The sequence below is a fragment of the Perca flavescens genome, chromosome 17 (assembly GCF_004354835.1).
Source record: "Perca flavescens isolate YP-PL-M2 chromosome 17, PFLA_1.0, whole genome shotgun sequence".
Taxonomy (NCBI): Eukaryota; Metazoa; Chordata; class Actinopteri; order Perciformes; family Percidae; genus Perca; species Perca flavescens.
The window spans coordinates 31,023,389-31,037,642 of NC_041347.1; the positions used below are offsets into that span (position 1 = coordinate 31,023,389).

At 42.4% G+C, this 14,254-nt stretch overlaps 1 protein-coding gene across 1 annotated transcript in view; it reads right to left on the reverse strand.

Annotated features, from left to right (window-relative positions):
• arfgef3 (ARFGEF family member 3) overlaps window positions 1–14,254 on the reverse strand; it is an 88,930-nt gene extending 74,676 nt beyond the window's left edge. Inside the window, exons 1-4 of the mRNA XM_028604057.1 lie at window positions 13,895–14,254; window positions 8,195–8,246; window positions 830–911; window positions 376–516 (exon numbers count right to left, since the gene is read on the reverse strand). Of these exons, the coding sequence (XP_028459858.1) occupies window positions 376–516; window positions 830–911; window positions 8,195–8,246; window positions 13,895–13,979 (360 nt within the window). The 5' untranslated portion in view covers window positions 13,980–14,254. The remainder of the gene's footprint in view (window positions 1–375; window positions 517–829; window positions 912–8,194; window positions 8,247–13,894) is intronic.

Consider the following 14,254-nt stretch of genomic DNA (forward strand, 5'->3'; position numbering starts at 1 on the left):
TATCCATCCATCTTTGTCCGCTTATCCGGGATCGGGTCGCATGGGGAGCAGCTCCAGCAGGGGACCCTAAACTTCCCTTTTCCCGAGCCACATTAACCAGCTCCGACTGGGGGATCCCGAGGCGTTCCCAGGCCAGGTTGGAGATATAATCCCTCCACCTAGTCCTGGGTCTTCCCCGAGGCCTCCTCCCAGCTGGACGTGCCTGGAACACCTCCCTAGGGAGGCGCCCCAAATCACCTCCGGTATGTAGTATAGTTTAGGGCTGCAACTAACCTCAATGTCGAATAATAACAATAGTCAGTTCACACTCTATATATAGACCATATTTAAGAGCTAAGATCAGGATTTGGGCGATCATACGTCCCCAGGTTTTACCTTCATGACTTCCACCTGCAGGTCTTCGTGGAGGGACGGGGTGACTCGGATGGCCTCCAACATCTGGCTGAGCAGCTGCTTCTCCAGGACCTCCACCTCCACGCCGACTCCACCCATAAACCTGTCCTCGCACAGGAGCTTCTGATTGGACAGAGGCAGAGGGAAAGGAAAGGAAAGGAAAGGAGAGTTTCAAAGAGTGGCTACATATCATATGTCCAAATAAATCTGTATTCATGCTGAATAGTGTGAGTTGATCAGTTGTCAGTATCTGAGCTTTGCTTGTCTGGTCGGCAAAACCTTCACTTGTATTGATTGGACAAGGGTGCATTTTAATGCTTATTAATTGTGAAAATGTATTACAATGTGTATCCTTATAATTTTAATTGATGTGGCAAACTACAGATTAAAATGCAGGACCGGATACATAGAGAATAAAATAATAATGTTGCAGTACCTGCATTCCAGTAAGCGCCGTCTGTCCCAGTTTGGTGTTTTTAGACTCTAGGGCCATCTGTAGAGGCAGCAGACAGCGCTCTCTGGGAGCACAAAAACACAAACACGTTACAACAACTCTGTTAGCATTATTGCCTTCAGTGCAACTTACAGTACTGTGGTAAAGTAGTGCTTTCATCATATTGGCCAACATGACTAAGTTGTTTCCTGATGGGGGAAAGCGGTTTAAAAAGGTAAAGGTACTTTATTGTCACATACACATACATTTAGCAAAATTCACTCTCTGCATTTAACCCATCCATCAAGGGAGCAGTGGGCAGCCATTTACAGCACCCAGGGACCAACTCCAGATCTGAGTCAGTGCCTTGCTCAAGGGCACTGACTGGAGAACCTAGGGGGGAAACCCACGCACGAACATACAAACTCCACACAGAAGGGCACTACCTGGATTCGAACCCAGAACCTTCTTGCTGTGAGGCCACAGTGCTAACTAGGGGTGTAACGATATATCGTGGTACGATTTATCGCGATGCAAAAATGTTACGATATGTATCGTAGAGGTACGGCGATATTATTATAATTTTATTTTTATTATTATTTTTTTTTATTATTTTTTTTACTACCACCATATAGGTGCTGACACACATACCAGACGGCCGACCATCGGCAGAAAAGCCAGTCGAGATGATCAGTCACGTCCCAGAGGTCCAAAAAACCATAGATATAGAACAATATGCAAAAAACTGCCTCGGGACACATCAAAAAGACGAGAGGAGACAAGACGTAATACGCCTCCATCACAGCAGGCGGCGCTAATCTGTATTGTTGCCCAAGAAATGACAACCGGCCGCTGATTGGACGAATGCGTCACATGGGTTTGTTTTCTCCGGAAATTCAAAGCCAGACATGGCGGCCGTTCAGAATACAATCTCATATTGTACTAAAATAGTTCACTGAAACATGTTTCTGAAAACATTTTAAGCGAGAAATAAGCCATGCAGTTACTGAATCTGTCTTTATTTCAGATCAATAAAGGTCAGTTTAAAAGATTTTCATCAGATTTTGAGAGACTGTAGTCACCTCATTCTGCTCGACATTTACGGGTGAGTCCCGATGGCCCTGCCGCCGACCGAACATGTCAGGTCGGCGAAAATGAACGCCGACAGCCCCCCAGACTGACGACGGCACGGGACACAACAAACAGATTCGTGTCACTGACCTCGCCAGACTGTCCAACGGCCGAAAATCGTCCCTGCGTGTCCCGGCATATGACGTCCGTTTAATCCTATTGGTTTGAGCTACCGTACCCGCGTCATGTTTACATTCACGCTGCAATGAATAGGATGTGACGTCTGACTTTACATACAGAAGGTTAAACTAAATCTTGATTTATATTAAAGTATTGTACATTCTTTAAGTAGTATGTATAACAAGACAGTTATTGAACACTGTTAATGTTAAATAAATCTGTTATTTGATTTTCAGTTGAATTTTTGCATTTTTTTCAAAATATCGTGATACATATCGTATCGTGAACCCAGTATCGTGATACACTGAAATTGTGAGCTGAGTGTATCGTTACACCCCTAGTGCTAACCATTGGGCCACCAATGGCAACGGCTGGAAAACTGTCCGACGTTTTGTCACCGCCCACTGGTGCTGCCGCCTGCTCTCGTCCACTTTACAGGCGAGGCGCAGTTCATCTCCAATGAATGCTCATAACTCTGAAATATCTACTCAATCTACTAAAATAAATTCAAATAACTTCTCTCAGTTAAAAAAAAGAAACGTCTTCATGTCCTTAACGTAAACACCCAGTGTAGTCAGAGACCGACTCCGTTACATAACCCAGCGACTGTGTTTGATTATTTCTTTTTTTCCCTTCCTGTTCCTTGGATCTTTGCTTGTCTGGTTTTCTGCCTCTACACTCGCTCTCTCCCTACCTCCCTCTCATTGTTTGTAGTTGGTTGAGTCAAGGCGCTCCGCCGCTGATAACGGGCCGCTGGGCTTCAGCGCTCTCAGCTGTCACAACTACACCGCTTCAAATGGGCCACGGTGGGCCCAGCACTTCCCCAACAGTCTCAATGAGATCGGACACTTTTCATGAGCACGTAGAAAGCCCCGAAGAAAGAACACACACACAACTAGAGTGTAGTACTGCACGATATGAGGAAAATATCTTATTGAGATTATTTGGACTGCGATTGCGATAGGATTCCCGATACTGGAGGAAATGACCATGTTTGTATCATTATTTTCATTGAAAAAAACTGAAATGGTTATAGTGTGATTTTTTTTCAAAGATCTGTACCGAACAAAGATTTTTTTTTTTCCTGTAGTCTGCATCAGTGGCGGTTCTACACTGAATTACACCCAGGGCGAGACCCCCAATCCCTGCTGAGTTTTGTTGGTGGCCATGATGTCGTGGCCCTCCTCCCCACGGGGTTCAGGAAAAGTTAGATTTTTCCAGCTCGCTCCGTTAGTGGTGAAGGAGTTGGCTAAGGCTAACCCTAGCAATGCTAATGCTAAATATAAGCCTTGCTGGTCTCCCCTCTTGTTGCACGTTAGTGATTGGTTATGGCAGATCCAGAGCGTCTCTGGGCAGATCCAATAGTTTTAAACTTCAACAGAGTGCCCGCCTTCAAGGAAGTTAACACGTCTTGTCAATGGAGAGAGGCCAGACTCTCTATCCAAATGACCAGAGTCTGGTAGGACCAGGCTAGTGGACCAGAGTCTGGTAGGACCAGGCTAGTGTACCAGAGTCTGGTAGGACCAGGCTAATGGACCAGTCTGGTAGGACCAGGCTAGTGTACCAGAGTCTGGTAGGACCAGGCTAGTGTACCAGAGTCTGGTAGGACCAGGCTAATGGACCAGAGTCTGGTAGGGCCAGGCTAGTGTACCAGAGTCTGGTAGGACCAGGCTAGTGTACCAGAGTCTGGTAGGACCAGGCTAATGGACCAGAGTCTGGTAGGACCAGGCTAGTGTACCAGAGTCTGGTAGGACCAGGCTAATGGACCAGAGTCTGGTAGGACCAGGCTAATTGACCAGAGTCTGGTAGGACCAGGCTAGTGTACCAGAGTCTGGTAGGACCAGGCTAGCGGAACGGTCCAAAACAAATTTCCCTTCGGGGACAATTAAATATATCTTATCTATCTTATCTACTATCGGGCCTCAAAAGACACAAATAAAATGTGAAAAAAAGATGTTAATCTAATATATTAATCAGGACAAGAATCTCAAAGTCAACAGCAAAATATAAACAACTTTTTTTTTTTTTTTTTTTTAAATGGCCCCTAACCCATTTATTAGCTGCTAAGAAATGTTCATAAAACAGCAAATGCAATACTTTTGAATTATTTAAATGATGAAAACAACGCAATGCCATTCCTTCTCAAAGTAGTTCAATGTGTTTTCTCAATCCCAACAATCATTATTCTGTCGATCAAGGGCGTCCCGTAGCAACTATCCTTCAGAAGGAACCGTGGTTTCATCCCGTTTTGTTCTGTTTGTAATAAGAAGAGGCTCAATATGTCTTCAGCAGAGACAGATGAGCCCACTGGCTGAGAACCATCGCACTACATTACAGAGACATTACCATCAATATTTAATCTAATAATCCTTAATAAAACAACAGAGGTTATTGAATGAATAATTCACTGTGCGTTGAGCTGCAACAGCATCCAGAATTTATGGCACCTTCATCACAATCCTACGGCCAGCAGCAGCTCTCCACTCATTTAACATTTTATACATTTAAAAATGTAACCAGAACACTTAAAACACTTGAAACACAGAGTAAGCTATAATGCCCATACATAAGAATATCTCCATGACAAAAAAAAATGCTAAAATATTCCTGTGTCCTACAAGGAAGAATGATAACTTATGATTTCAACCAAAGGAAATACTAGACTTTAAAGGGTAATAGAGATGTTCCGATACCGATACCAGTATCGGTATCGGCTCCGATACTGCCTAAAACGCTGGTATCGGTATCGGGAAGTACTGGAGTTTATGCACCGATCCGATACCACGTAATAAAGCCCTAAAGAAAATCTACATTAAAGTAGTTTATTTATGTTCTTTTTCCGTTATAACTGACTGTCAAACTGGAGAATAAAAGAAAGTTCTGGGGCATTCATTGTTTGTGTTTGTTCATGTTTCACAAAGAGTTGAACCTGAGCCAGACCGACAACAAAGATAGAAATCATATCACATCCATACAGGGATAGTAGTATACAGCTGTTAAAACATAATGAAATATATGACACTCTGGTATCGGATCAGTACTCGGTATCGGCCGATACGCAAGTTCAGGTATCGGAATCGGTATCGGGAAGCAAAAAAGTGAAATCGGGCCATCTCTAAAGGGTAACTACCGTTTTTTTTTTCTGGACCCTATGTTCCTATGTTTTTGTGTCTAAGTGACTGATGGGAACAACAATCTTTGACATTGGTCCAGTATTAAGAAGGATCACTGCAGTCGGCAGCGGCGAAACAAGCTACAATGTAAGTTAATAGGGCAATTGTCCAGCTTGTATTTACCTTCACAAAAGTGCTTGTTTTGCCACTGACAGGCTCTGATTAATATTCCAAGTGTCTGACAACATTATGGAAAGGATCCCTACAGAGATAGACTTTTAAACCTCTTTGAGACCTTTCGGTTTAACCAGAAACAGCTCTGAATTCGCTAGCGCTAAACCCACCAGACTCCATTTAAAAGAGCCATACTTTAAGCGTGTATAGGGCCAACATATTTTCACATTTAAATGGGTAAATTATGTGTTGATTTCAACCAAAACTAGAGTTGTGTAGCGTTTCCTCTATGTTGGTTGGTTGTTCGGACAGACCTGCCCCCACTGCTAAAAAAAATCCTGAACAATGTTAAAGAATTACCCTTATGTACTGTTATATTGTGCAGGTTTTGAGGTAAAGTTCTCCCCCTTAACTTGCTGAATCACAACTTCTTTGACAGTCTCAGCTAAATGTTTTAAAGGTCCCATGGCATGAAAAATGTCACTTTATGAGGTTTTTTAACATTAATATGCGTTCCCCCAGCCTGCCTATGGTCCCCCAGTGGCTAGAAATGATGATAGGTGTAAACCGAGCCCTGGGTATCCTGCTCTGCCTTTGAGAAAATGAAAGCTCAGATGGGCCGATCTGATGAATCTTCTCCTTATGAGGTCATAAGGAGCAAGGTTACCTCCTCTTTCTCCGCTTTGCCCATCCAGAGAATTTGGCCGACCCATAGAGCTAAACAGTCCCGCCCCTTCCTCTGAGAGACCTTGGGTTCCGGAAGTAAATTTCCCATTCATTTCTCCCATTGACGTCTGGAAAAATCCGTACATAAAGAGTTTTAGCCCATGCCTTAGGCTAACCAGACGGTACGTGACTCATATGATTACAACGTACCATTTCGAGTGAAAAAACAAACAGAAAATCCAAAAAAAGTCAAAGGTACAAGACTGTATACATATCGTCATTTCAGAGCGAATGAACTACTCATCCCATAAACCACCGCGCACCACTGAATAAAGGAATCTACTTTAGTTTAGCTAACAGCTAATTAGGCTAACCGTTAGCTGAGACGGCATGTAATAACTTTAACAGACCCTCAAAATAAAACCTGAAAATAACCGTTAAAATATATAACGGCTGTTACATCAGCTAGCCTGCTTTCCCCAGTGTTTAGTTTGAGTTAACTGTCAGCTAGCGGTTAGCCGAATAGCTGTTAGCTAAACTAACGTTAGCTTCCCGGCGGAGGCTAACGGCAGAAGCGTGGAACAGATCGTGATTCGTGCAGTGTCGTAAATCCTCGTGACGGATCGTGCAGGCAGCTCCCCCTCCTCCCCAGCATGAGTTCCACCAATCAGATGAATCACTGTGGGATTGTGAGATTGTTCAGGATTGTGGGTAATGAAGTACTTATCCAAGACATTGCGAATAAAAGACGTTCATCTCAAAACAAGGTTGGTGCCCCATGATTTTTGGCGTCTGTATGAGCATATAGAATCGCTTAGTCACATCGACCTGCTGGTTTTAAGTCCTTCCGGAACACACTGTGGGCGGGACTGTTGAGCTCTATGAGAGAGCGACATCTAGGCTTTCAAGCAAGCAATGTGGCAGTTGGTCAAGGCCACACCCCCACCCTCCACCTTACCCCTGCCTCTCTCCTCCTCAATAGCATTTACAGCTACAGACACATCTTAAGGAAAGCTCATTATGGGACTGGTTCTAGTGGCTGTAATTCTGCACCAAGGCTGAATTTCAGGAAAGAGACTTCAGATACAGTATTAGGGGACCACTAAGGTCTATATAAAAGAGACTTCAGATACAGTATTAGGGGACCACTAAGGTCTATATAAAAGAGACTTCAGATACAGTATTAGGGGACCACTAAGGTTTATATAAAAGAGACTTCAGATACAGTATTAGGGGACCACTAAGGTCTACATAAAAGAGACTTCAGATACAGTATTAAGGGACCACTAAGGTCTATATAAAAGAGACTTAAGATACAGTATTAGGGGACCACTAAGGCCTATATAAAAGAGACTTCAGATACAGTATTAGGGGACCACTAAGGCCTATATAAAAGAGACTTCAGATACAGTATTAGGGGACCACTAAGGCATATATAAAAGAGACTTCAGATACAGTATTAGGGGACCACTAAGGTCTACATAAAAGAGACTTCAGATACAGTATTAGGGGACCACTAAGGTCTATATAAAAGTATCAAAAGAGCAGCATGTCATGGGACCTTTAAAGCATCACAAAGTTAATATTTGTTACAGGGCTGTTGTGTTGGATTGCACAACCTCGGTTGGAACGGCGTTCAAACTGATCGACGTGTAACGCTGATGCTTAGAGACACGCTGCCCGAGTTCAGCGCTTCAACGCAATATTTGCATTATCATCCCCAGGAATCGTTTGGCCATTCAAATTCATTCAAATCATACACAGTGTGTGAAATAGAAGTAAGTGCAAGCCACAGGGCTCAGAGAGGAACAGTTTGAATTTCAATATTTGGTTATCCCTGTATCTGCAGTAAACGCACAGGTACATACTACACGGTTTACGTGGCTGATTGACAAAGCTATCTTGTCTTAGCCACTTCATTCAAGCATTTCGTTCCTTACCCTTTCTAGTATACGTTGTTTTAGGCCTGTTGGGTTTTGCCATACCGACTATAACAAGTCTTAAATTCATGCCCTCGAAGCTTTGAGTTGAAGTGAACTGACATGAGTTAAACTGAGTCAAAATGAATGTGTGTATGCCAGGGTTTCCCCCAGTTTATTGCAAGATGTTTTTTGAAGAACAGTTACAGTTAGTGTTTGTATGTAATGTATGCCGTTTAACTTACCGGAGCTGTGAAGGGGAAATCTTGGCCGATCCATTCGGGGACTCCAGGGTTTCTGTTATTTAATGGCACAAAGAAAAGGAAACACTGCAATTAACAACACCTGACAGATACGCTGTACTACATTAACTAAAAACCAAACAGAAACATCCATTCCCAGCTTGCATTTAGGGCATGTGGAAAAAGCAGTTTCCACTGACGTCAGTTGGGATCTTATTAGTATTAAAAAAAGGCAAGGATGGGCCAGCCTGACCTTTGGTGGCAGGTAAAACTCTCTGAGACAGCAGGTAGAAAATGGGTTCAGATTGTGCTGAGTTTGTGGCACTATCTTTGCGGGGACCCGTCATTAACATAATGCATTCCCTAGCCCCTTACCCTAACCATCACAGCTAAATGCCTAACCTTAGCCCTTACCCTCACCCTGACCATGACTTAATTATATCCCTAATCCTACAACCAAGTCTTAACCCTCAAACAGCCCTTTAAACTTGTGGGGTCCAGCATATTGGCCCCACAAAGCTGTCCGGACCCCACAAGTTTACTGGACTCCCGATTTTTGGACCCCACAAATATAGTTAAACAAGAACACACACACACACACACACACACACACACACACACACACACACACACACACACACACACACACACACACACACACACACACACACACACACAATGTCAACATCAAAGTGTCAGAGTGACATACAGACATCATTTACCATACTGTTAAAGATTTTCATTTATGCTCCAAATGCATATCGGTGTATCCAAATACTGGTTACGGATTTCATTAACTACTAATAATCGGTATCGGCCTTGAAAAACCAGTATCTGTCAAACCCTTGTTTGGAGACACACCCATAACATGTGAAACAAACATCCCAACGCCACCTTAGACACACAGACACACACACTTTCTGACTAAACCTAGTATTATGTACAGTACGCGAGATGCCAGCCTGTGCAAAGTTACAGAGGAGTTTCAGAAATGTCAGCAAGTATCATATTTCAAGTTTCTACTAGGAAGAACGCAGTAGTGTGTCTCTTGTTAGTTCAACGTGTGAAGCCAAGGTTTCTCACTTTCTATTATTATCTGCGCTACGTTATCTGAGGTCATTGCAGCATTAGATGTACTGTTCACCTTAAAGGCTGCGCACACACAGGCTTACTTTTAGCAAGCTGCAGTTACTCACATTCGAGATTTAGCGTTGGATAAAGCATAAGGTTGTTTCTCTGCATTTTTTTGAAATGCGGGCATACTGAAGTAGGGCCGGGCAATATATCGATATTATATCGATATCGTGATATAAGACTTGATATCGTCTCAGATTTTGGATATCGTAATATCTTGATATGACATAAGTGTTGTCTTTTCCTGGTTTTAAAGGCTGCATTACAGTAAAGTGATGAACTTTTCTGTTACCAGACTGTTCTAGCTGTTCTATTATTTTCCCCACTTAGACATTATGTCCACATTTCTGATGATTATTTATCTAAAATCTAAGTGTGAAGATATTTTGTTAAAGCACAAATTTTCAACCCTCGAATATAGCCGCAATATCCATATGGAGGTATTTGGTCAAGAATATCGTGATATCTGATTTTCTCCCTATCTCCCAGCCCTATACTGAAGACATCAGGTCTACATCTTGAAAAATTTGTCACAAATAAATAATTTAATTTTTAAAACACTGGCTTAGCCACTGTAGTAAGGGTGTGACGAGATCTCGTTTTACGAGATCTCGCGAGATTAAAACGTGACGAGATTTCTCGTCGAGGTGAAAAGTTGTCTCGTGAGGCGATGTGATGTCAGCGTGATGGAGCGTGAAATTACTATTGAAGATCCCCCTGCAACTTTTAAATCATTTGTGTGGCAACATTTTGGTTTTCCTGCGGAAATAATAAACGGCGAAAGAGTGACAGACAAGACGAACACAATATGTAAACATTGTAAGAAAAAAATGCCGTATACTGTGGCTAACACGAGCACTATGCAAAAACACTTACAGCACCACCACAGCTCTCTACCAACTACAGCACCCGCGACGAAAACATTAAAAGGGCAAACAACTCTAAAAGCCTTTGCATCTCTGCAAATAATTGCCGTGCAAGAGCCACGGCAATAACGAGGGACATAGGCGTTTTCATTGCAGCTGATATGAGGCCATTTTCTGTGGTGGAAAATGTTGGATTTCGGCAACTCCTAAATATCCTTTGCTGTCTCCACTTGCCAAAGCATACCTTTCCATCCCTGCTACCTCAGTTCCAAGTGAGTGTGTTTTTTCTACTGCAGGAGACATAGTTACTGCCCAAAGGTCTCAACTGCTGCCAGAAATAGTCGACATGCTTATATTCTTGAAAAATAACATGACCATATCTTAGGCTGTTCTGTGTAGTTTATCTTATAGAAAAAAATTGTTTCTGTTTGCACTTGTAGTTTTGAGAGAGCAGTACTTTGGTTATTGATACACTTACTGTTTGCATTTAAAGTTTTTCTGTTATTTACATATTTATTTTATTTACACATACTGTTTATTTTTTTATGTTCGATTTGTGGAAAGGAGTTAGATTTCTCATGTGAAATTGTACAAGGCAGAAAGCCAGTTGGTAGAGTTTATACAAAACATTTTGCAGTGTTTGCATGTCCTTTACTGCATAGGATTCATTAAAATAGTAAAAAAAAGTTAAATAACATTCATCATTAATAGTTGATTTCAAAAGGCACACAAATTGTTTTGCATTTTGTGATTTTTCAGTTGTATAAAAAAACTATTTTCCATTCATATATTTCATCATTGAGGATTTCTTTTAAAAAAAAATTTAAATCTCGTCTCGTCTCGTTCTCGTGAACCCAATCTCGTGATGTGTCTCGTCTCGTGGAGTAAGCGTCTCGTCACACCCCTACACTGTAAGTGTTAACAAACATCACCTAAACAGGAGGAAACAGTGCATTTGTTTCGGACTATTTTCAGCGGCGAATGAATCCACATTTGGAGCCGGAATGTTGGATTAAGTCAATATAAACTACAGTGTTTATGACAATGAAGGAACATGTGATGAACATGTCATTGTTGAGATAAAAAAAATCTACAATATTACCAGCCTTATCCTTCCACTCTATGATCATCTCTGTGCTGAATTGTTACACGAATACAATGGAAATGCAGCTTTAAATTCACAGCCATTGTACCTGAGCCAATGTTCTGTGCTATGCTAACTAGCTAGCTAATATTTCCAAATGCTGTTGACATTTAGCTTTTGCGTGGGGAACCAGCTTTTTCTTCCGGTCTCATCTGATCTTCCTGAGCTCAACAAACACCTACTCTATGTCACTAAACACATTTTCTTTGCGATAGTTTTTAACCACTTTACTGCCATGTGGTGTGAATGCCGTTTCAGAGGCTCTAATGCCTCGCTGAGAAGAGAAAACTGCTGGAGGAAGCACCGGACTGTGCAGACAGACTAGACCGGGTAACCCCAGCCCGATCTGCCGGGGATTTGATTTCTCCCTGCAGCTCGGGCTGGAAACCTGCACGTCTTTCTAACCTGCTTCCGTTACAAATCTGCGGGGGCCAATCACAAACTGGCTTATCCACCTGGCGCGCTATTGGCGGGTTTAACACGATGACGACAGAGAAGCGACAGGAAGCGGCTTTTTGTTTACATTCATGGCGGCCTCCGAAGAGCGGCGACCCCGTTGATGTCGCTGTCGCTGCGGTTTTAAAAGATTTCAAAAGGAAAGTTTTCTCTGAGAAGGGAACACAAACTCGCCCTGGAACAATTCCTACAAAAGAAGGATGGGTTTGCCTTACTACCGACCGGCTTTGGTAAAAGCCTAATTTACCAGCTAGCCCCGCTGGTGGCCAAAAGAATGGAGCTCAGCTCCGCAAAGTACGTCACCCGGATCGTTGCTCTGATTGGTTGAAGGACTATCCGATTGCGTACAGAGTCATCTGAACTATGACCCGTTGATCCCGCCTCTTGTGCGGCAGAAAATACAGAGCAGGCTCCCCAGACTGATGTTCAATCTTAAAAGATTGAGCTTGGTCTGGTGATAGCCAGACTACCGGCCAAGAAAACTTCCTTTTCTCAAAAAAAGCTTCTTCACGGTAGGGTTGGGTAATATATCAATATAATATCGATGATATATGGTGATATGAGACTAGATATCGTCTTAGATTTTGGATACCGTAAATAGATATATGGTAAGTGTTGTCTTTTCTTGGTTTTAAAGTAATGTCATTGTCTGAACTTACCAGACTGTTCTATCACAGTATTTGCCTTTAACCACTTAGTCATTATATCCACACTTTTGATGATTATTTATCTATCTGAAAGCACCAACAGTTGGTGCAAAATAAATACACAATACAATAAATACATACAAAATATTTGAGCAAATACTTCAATGTCGATATTACAATATCATCGCAATATCGACATCGAAGTATTTGCTCGAGAATATTGTGATATCTGATTTTCTCCATATCGCCCAGCCCTACTTCATGGTTTCTGTGTATGCAGCGCGAGCTACTCTTAGTCATGAAACCGAGAACCATTTTAATTTAAACGACTCTTTTAGTTGGGTAAGAGAGAACTAGTGAGTCAGCAAAAATGTCAGCATTGATGATTGTTTATGCTGTACGTTCCGGTTATGCTTTTCTTCTACGAGACTACTAAACCGCCCGGCTCATTTAAAGACCAACAGCCAGACATCTTCTTCGAAAGAACAAACTACATATACACACTATCACTGGGTGAGCTGTGTTATGCATGATGTCATCATATGACAGCTATTATCACAGCTGCTTAACATTATACATAAAGCTCATTAAGCTCTGTATTTACACATCAGACATATTTCTGTAAGGAACTGCACATTTGTCGTTCTCAGCGACATTTTTATAGCAATCTTACTGTGCTTCATCTCGTCTTTATGTTGTCTATGATCACTGCTTGTGTGTTTACTTACTGGCACAGTGGACTGAAGAATGGATCTACGGTGTATGGAGGTTATTGCATACCTGCTGATGAAATGTATACCTTCAAATCCCATTCATGTCAACAAACTCAACTCAATATTTAATTTATTTTTTAAACTGACTTAGTCTTCTTATAGGCCATTAATTAAACAAACTGGCTCCTTCGCTACAGCCTAAAAATCTAAAATGTAGCCATGACATTAGTTAATGTATGGGCAACTGCAAATAAGTTGTTTTACATATGGTTTTGCCCACATACACTACAAGCCACTAAAGGAGTAGTATATTTGGCCTCTGAGCAGCTGGAAGTGTAAACTGAATGTCTACCAGAGTGGTGCATTCGTGTGTCATCTTGCACACAGGAAAATTGACTATATTTAGCCTATTGAAAAGTCAAATCAGATGAAAAAAAACAGCAGGTGCAGCTTTCTATTCCTTTTTTGGCTGATGAAGCTTCTCACCAGTATATGGACACGGAAATCCACCCCCATTCCACACTACACCAGTGTGATGTGATGAAGGTGGTCGACCACCTTAAAAAAAATTATCAATTTGGGAGAACCACAGATTTGCCTTAATGCGTGTCGTGGTTCCTTGGACTAGTTGCCCTGCGGGATTAGTGTAGCTGCCTTTAGTGTTCCCTAAAAATCTAGCAGGTGAACACAGTCGCAGACGGAGAGCCGGGGGAAAAGGGGTGGGGGGGATGTTGTACACTCACCGCGGGCGTAGACGCAGGCATCGCGGATAGCCTTGTGCTTGTGGCCGGACGCGTCTTTCTGCAGCTTTCGCAGGATTTCCTCCATGCTGGCTCCAGGCAGGTTTTGTAGGCTAATTGTCGTAGAACGGAGACCCGCCGTGTGCTGTGTTTTGTCCGTGGTGGGGTTATTTTATTTTTAAGGTCGCAGTGACAGTGGCAGCATCCCTGACCCCCCCTGATGAAGGCGATGATTCATTCCCAACGACCAGCCAATGATGTCAGGCCAACGTGCCGATCCTCCGAAGGTGGAACAAGGAAGCGATTTTATTTTTATTTTAGGGGAGGGGGTTATTTTGTTTAAACCCACCGCTTTGTCTTCCA